At 39.3% G+C, this 6,814-nt stretch overlaps 2 protein-coding genes across 2 annotated transcripts in view; both read left to right on the top strand.

Moving 5' to 3' along the window:
* LOC121420861 (secretory phospholipase A2 receptor-like) overlaps positions 1-1,077 on the top strand; it is a 3,300-nt gene extending 2,223 nt beyond the window's left edge. Inside the window, exon 2 of the mRNA XM_041615479.1 lies at positions 680-1,077. Within this exon, the coding sequence (XP_041471413.1) occupies positions 680-1,050 (371 nt within the window). The 3' untranslated portion in view covers positions 1,051-1,077. The remainder of the gene's footprint in view (positions 1-679) is intronic.
* A 131-nt stretch (positions 1,078-1,208) lies between these two features.
* On the top strand, positions 1,209-6,613 carry LOC121419714 (secretory phospholipase A2 receptor-like). The gene is made up of 5 exons (XM_041614171.1): positions 1,209-1,293; positions 1,524-1,889; positions 2,470-2,829; positions 4,465-4,509; positions 5,914-6,613. The coding sequence occupies exons 1-5, from the start codon at positions 1,209-1,211 to the stop codon at positions 6,165-6,167; spliced, it is 1,110 nt and encodes a 369-aa protein (XP_041470105.1). The 3' UTR covers positions 6,168-6,613.
* Positions 6,614-6,814: the final 201 nt, after the last annotated feature.

Here is a 6,814-nt window from a genome sequence, read left to right as displayed (position 1 = left end):
TACATTTTCTGTAATTCTTAGTTATTCTCTCGCGGCTTTCCCCCTGTATGCTATACTGATTAAAACGACACAGAGCATGTTGATTCATTCTGTCTTCTTTCATTTTTTCACTCTATTGCTTCTTCTCACTAGTAGCCGATGCTAATCAGAACGATACGGAACATGCTTGTTCCTGTTACCACATTTTTCAAATCTTCATCAACTTCATCACCTCAAGTATGTCAAGGTTGGCTCTCATATATTGTTTGTCCCATTCACCCTCACTGTCCAAGGTCTTTGACTTCTGTTATTCCTTGTAACTCTTTTCTTTCTCCCATCTATAACCTGTGGTGGTCAGAACGATACGAAGCACGCTTGTTCTTGCTATCACTTCTTCCAAATCTTCACCAACTTCAGCACCGCAAGGTAGACTCTCATCTTTTTACCCATTCTCCTCGACAAAATCTTTACGATATTCATCTTCTGTCATTTTTTATTTCTGTATAATTATCTTGCGTCTTTCACCATACGTAGCTTGTGCAGATTAGAACGACACGGAGTACGGTGGTTCTTGTCATCACTTCCCTCACAGCGCCACCAACTTCATCACCTTAAGATTGACTCTCATCTGTTGACCCGCTCTCCCTCGACAAAATCTTTCTTCTGTCCTTCTTTCACTATCTTGTTTTTCCCCCTGTAGCCTGTGCAGATCAGAACGACACGGAGTACGGTGGTTCTTGTTATCACTTCTCTCACAGCGCCACCAACTTCAGCACCGCACTGTCACTATGTCAGGGTCGGGGGATGCATCTGGTTTACGTCGAGTCGGAGCAAGAACACGACTTCTTATCCCTTAACCTCCAAAATGACGGCCACTACTGGATAGGCCTCTCACACATGACATGGCAGGATGGATCAAGCCCTGTATACAACAACATCCCATATCAGGACTATGAGTTCGACGATGGGGGAAGCTGTTTCCAAGCGGCCTGGAGTTTTGGCTGGGAAGACATTAGCTGTTCCGACATGCATTATTACATCTGCGAGAATGAAGGTGGTAGGTTGATTTAGTAAACATTTGTCAAGATCTAGTGAAAACTTTGTCAAAAGTAACGAGATATAAATTTCAAGGAGTTTTCAGGTTCTGTGAAACAAATGATACAGACTAAACTCTTTCATAGTTACAAATTAGTCATATTACCTTTATAACCCCCTCCCCAATCTAAAACATGGATCGACTCACCTGCGTGATGCTCTTGATAAGCACCCGGCATGTTCGAAGACTATTGCAATCACTAAACGAGTTCGGAAAGAGTAGAACTTAGCACTCTATTTTTTTAAGTGTAACCGATCATCTCAACGACAATCATTCAAAAAAGAGGATAGAATTCATTTGTTACGGAATTTCAAGTTTTTATATATCCCTGCATGCAACGCATTTAGGGGTTGGCACGAGAGAAGTGGACAGTCAAAGGTAAGGCTTCTATAAGTGCTGTAAAAATACGTTGCTGGCAATGATAATTATTGTTATCGAATTTCTGTAGTTTGTTTGTCAGATAACCTCTCATTCGGCGGATCCTGCTACCACTTCGTCCAGACCAAGTCCAACTTTTCCTCTGCAAAATCAACATGCGAATCAGTTCACGGTTGGCATCTCGTCTATATCGGCTCGCAGGAAGAACAAGACTTCCTTGAGAGGGAGCTACCGCACATGGCGGAAGGATACTGGATTGGGTTATCCAGTGTGACCTGGCTTGATGGTAGTAGTCTCACCTACAACAATTTCGGAGGACCTTATGTTTCGACGTTTAATAATGAAGGGATTGCTTTCCGAATTTCAAAGGGCTCTCGAGCATGGTACGATGCGAGTTACAATGGGAATTTCCGCTTCATTTGTGAAAACGAAGGGGGTGAGTATGATAATAATCAAATTTCTAACCATTTATTTGTTGGGGGTGTTTACGCTAGTACCACTTTACTCTTAATACCATCTTTTCTATGTGCTTCATCAGAGATGTGGGTGTCCACTAAATTGCCTTTGTATGGCCCTATGTCACAAAGGCAAACATGGTCGGTACTAAAGGCATTTATATAATTCGATATTGATCCAAATTAGCATTTTCGATTGTGAGTTCTCTTATAATCTGTAAGTTGTATTTGATTACTTTAGCAATTGCATGAATGATAATACCACGTGGTCAATCGATCTTCTCTATAGGTCATCGAAATATATGTCTTTGTTTTGGCTGGTTAAACGGCGATTCGTTCCTTTATCCATTTTTTTTTGTTAAAGCACGAAGAACAAAATCGTCATCTTTTAGTATTTCTTTTTTTCCATCATGCAAAATTTGCACAAAGTTTGCTCAATAAAGCCAACCCGATTCGTATAGTTAGCATCAAAGCAGAGTATCTTTGAATACGACGATTTCCATAGCTTGATTATTCAGTTAGTTCTAACGACAATGAAACTCTCCCAATATTCTCCCGAAGCTGTCTGTGTTGGTGATGACATCGGACACAACGATTCGTGCTACCACTTCTCAGCGGTGAACTCCAGGTTCCCTGAATCAAGATCTACCTGTGAAGGATTCGGGATGCACCTGGTTTACGTTGGATCTCAAGAAGAGCAGGACTTCCTTGTTAGTCACTTGGTGGACACCGAAGAGTACTGGATCGGTCTGTCAAGTATGGTTTGGCTTGATGGCTCACATCTCGTTTACAACAATATCCCATATCATGATTTTGCCTTTGATGACGAGGGAATATGCTTCAGGATGTACCCATCAGACCTGGTGTGGTACGATCAGAACTGTTCCGATAGCTATCATTACATTTGTGAGAAAGAAATCGGTGAGTAGGAAGAATGACAATTGTGGATCAACATTATGAAAGATTTCTGCCTAAAAGAGACAGAAAATAGTGTACAGCTCTTGAACGCACACACAGGTCACGGAGTGACCCTGAGTGCAAACAGCTGACTGTGTTACAACTTAGGGGTGATACATTTTCACAATAGGGGTGAGGCAAACTCACTGGAGGGACATTAATTCACTTATAACAAAGAAATGTGTACTACAGTACTCCTGTTGAATGCTCTGATGGAAATTATATGAGTTTCACATTCATTTGAACCGGAGGACAAGATTATTGTATATATCGAGTGCATTAATAAATCATATACCATTGCGACCCCTGCCTGGCCGATGGTCCAGGCATGACGATCCTGAGTGACGTCACCGATAGGGACCTCAAATGCCAGGAGAGCCTATTCGATAACTGACTTCATCTAAAAAACACGTATTGAAGATAACATCCAATGGGGAAATGGCTTTCATTCATGAAATATACATTCCATTCTTCAATAAATCTTTAACCCCGTCGTTAACTGCCCATTCATTCTCGAGCAATGGGGGAATGAATACAGAGTGTCTCAAAGTTTGTGTGAAAAAACCGGGTCCATTTTCCTTAGAACTTCTGCCAAAAAGCAATGCGTAAGGGAAAGATTAGCCCCAAAACACGAATAGATGAGTTAATCAAATGGGATGAATCATGAAAATCAGTAAAATATAGTTTCTCTTGTACTCATTACTGAATACCCCGACATAATACAATTAATTTTTCCCCCTCTCCATCAACTTTTAAGAAAAAAGGTGCATATTTTCATAAAAATATTATGTGTTATATCGACGGACGCCCGTGCGTACGAGCAGGAGGAAGTCAAATGTCTCGTATTTTTCATAATGGTGCAGTTGATCAAGGGGGGGGGGGGACTCCTATGAAACCTCTTTCAAAAAAGAGATTCCAATGAAGTAAGGGCATTTCCTGGGGGTCTTGACAAGTCAAGATTTTGTGTTGGAAATGTGGGCCTGCTATTTCTGGTAATTCCTTGATCTGTTTTGAGAAATCCTTTACGAGACAACTTATGCTTGCCTACCACTTAACTTTTAAAATGGAATCAACTTAATGATATAGTCGCCAGATATCACAAATAAGCATAAAATGATATTCCAATTACATTCTGATTATATCATATTTTGGAACTAATGAATATAAGCATGACAATGGTTTTGAGTTTAAAATTACTTTGAACTTAAATACCTTTAATGTCGAAACGAAATTCTGAAAATATTTAACCATATGTGCACATCTACCCATAATTCGATAACTAGACCTGCGTCACCTGTTTCATTTAAGTCCGGTTGCATAAAAAATGTAATCAAACTATGTATAAAAAGTAAATCGCAACTTAATTTTCAACCCATCAGAAGGCCACATTTAGGATTTGCGATTGATTAAATCCGTTTAGACAATTTTTTGGGGGGCATATGGCACCAGGGGGTCCGTGCAGTCTGGCGGTTTCGCAATACTTTGCAAGTTATAAAAATGATATCAGTCATAAAGTTGAGTTTTTAGCTATTAAAAGGCAGTCATCAAAGCAATAAAGCTGTTCTCAATCAAATATCTATTTCAATTTATGTTTGACAGATAACCAAGAACCAACTTCGACCGTACAGCCTTCATCCCATCAAGGTATGCTATGCACTTCCGACAAATGTTATATTATAACTATATCCCGGTTATGTGTTGTCACGTGGTTTGCAATTGAATGTGAAACACTATCATTAATCATAACATTCCACCTGGGCTACAATCAAATGAGTTGATATTAGAGGTAGGGTCTGTTTTATAGAGTTGTGTTGAACCTCACGATAAGGAGTTTTCGCTTTTACTATGTGATAACTCTCTACAACGCATCGATCCCTTTGAAATGCAATTAAAGTCACAATGGAGAGCTGGGAGGCTTTCGTCGAAAGTTTGTGGACTGGGCCAGCAAATCATCCGAAGATTTACCGTGGAAGAACTATTGCAAATTACATGAACGTTGATGTCCAGAGTCAAGAGATTTCTGTCCCTGTCCATCAACTTTCGACAAAAACCTTTCAGCTCTCCTTGTTGTTTGACTTGCATTTTCAAACGAATTGGTAATTGTAGCGAGTTTCCTTCTAGGAAATGCGAAAAGTACAGAATGACAGTTCAGCATTGGCGGCGGAGCAGAGGATTATCTTTTGTGTTTGGGGGGACGGCTATTGTTGCGCCCCCCCCCCAAACACAAAAGATAAACCTCTGCTCCGCCACCTATGCAGTTCAGAAGAACATATTGTGGAAATGCATGGTACGTACGTGTTGGGGTCGTTCAAACGAGTACTGCACAGCAAGCAACAACAACGACAAATAATAATATTAAGTTATGGAAAAATAGAACAACGTATTGGTGAATATTTGACGAAAATTAGCAAATTAAAAATTAATGAAATTAATAAATTTAAAATCTGTTAATGTGACAATTAAAGAGAGACACAAAGTATTTCATAACACTCGATTGCACCAATAAGCCAGTTTGTAGTTCCTTTCTGCGCATGATCAAAAGATTCTACGCATGATCAGAAGAAGGTCATCTGTACTAAAGTGACATGGTGCTTTAAAATCTAATGAGATAAGCACCAACTTTGATGTCTTGATTATTCATATATTCTTTTGAATTGTCGTTTTCATTTACATCCACAAAAAACAACAATGCTTCCACGAACGACTGGTATTTCACAGTTTGTCATTGTGCAACATGCGAAGATATGCATTCAAAGTAGGAATGCAACAAATACCTTCATTAAGTGTTCATTGGTGTGCTATTCTAGTCACCTGGTCTATTCAATTCCTTCTTCCTGCTATGTAAGGCAAGCTTACGTAATATCTTGTTTTGAAATCTGCATATCATGATGAAAGAAATGAAAGGTCATTTGACCAAAATTGCCCATGAAGTAATTACGAACTGGTCTATCACCGAGATTGCCACTCATCAGGGTAATAGTTAGTCGGCTTATCTCAAATATCATTGACTTTGTTTTTACGGTTTGTTTTAACATTTGCATTCAACAGCTCGCAGTAGATCGTCATTCATCAAACTTCTCGCCGTCAACTTGTCGCTCACCGGAAGTCACGTGATTGCATCTCATAGCGTTCATTCCGTTACTAGATGCGCCAACTTATGTCTTGACGTAGAAACGTGCTCATGTTTTTCGTTCATCGAGCACGAGATGGCGTGCTTACTTGGAGAAATTTGCGAGGTCGAAGACGACCTGAACTTTTACACACAACAAGGGGCTATAACATATTCCCAACTACAGCCCTGAGAACATTCTATCACGAAAATGCTTGCAAATTTTAAATGTTCATAAATAAATTAACTGTGCCTGGACATTATACCGATGAATAAAGAGTTCGAGTCGGTTGAGAGTAAATGACTGTTACACCAGGTGAATAAACCAATACAAGGAGACGGTTGAACAAACTGGTCAGGGATCAAAGTGGCATTTAGACGAAGCGGCAATCCATGGTGCTGCTGACAGGCCTAATCATGAGGATACGCAACCTTCCCATGAGTTTTATGTGCAATTGACATGGTGGGGGACGAAAAGCTATTGACGGTATATAGGATCCTTGAAGAGACCCAAGATATGATATAGTTGTCGTGCATTTTAGTAGATATACCAAATGTGCATAACAAATTCTCTTCATTTGCATTTTGTCGTGTTTGTTTTTAACATTATTCTCATATCGTATCCATGTTATACTTAGTCACATGATTATCTTCTTTTACCCTGGCTTTAATTATTCAGTCAAGCTTTTTTTCTTACGATGACTGGCCTGTGCATTTTCATCATTTGCAATTGTTTATTTATGAATTTTATCAATGGAATTGTTTCTAGTGTAATCTAAATGCTGCATTGCAATATGATGTTTGTTTTATTTATTATCGTAGATTTTTATTTAGAACTTA

Source organism: Lytechinus variegatus, chromosome 8, assembly GCF_018143015.1.
Source record: "Lytechinus variegatus isolate NC3 chromosome 8, Lvar_3.0, whole genome shotgun sequence".
Lineage (NCBI taxonomy): Eukaryota > Metazoa > Echinodermata > Echinoidea > Temnopleuroida > Toxopneustidae > Lytechinus > Lytechinus variegatus.
This window is presented reverse-complemented; position numbering and strand designations above follow the sequence as displayed.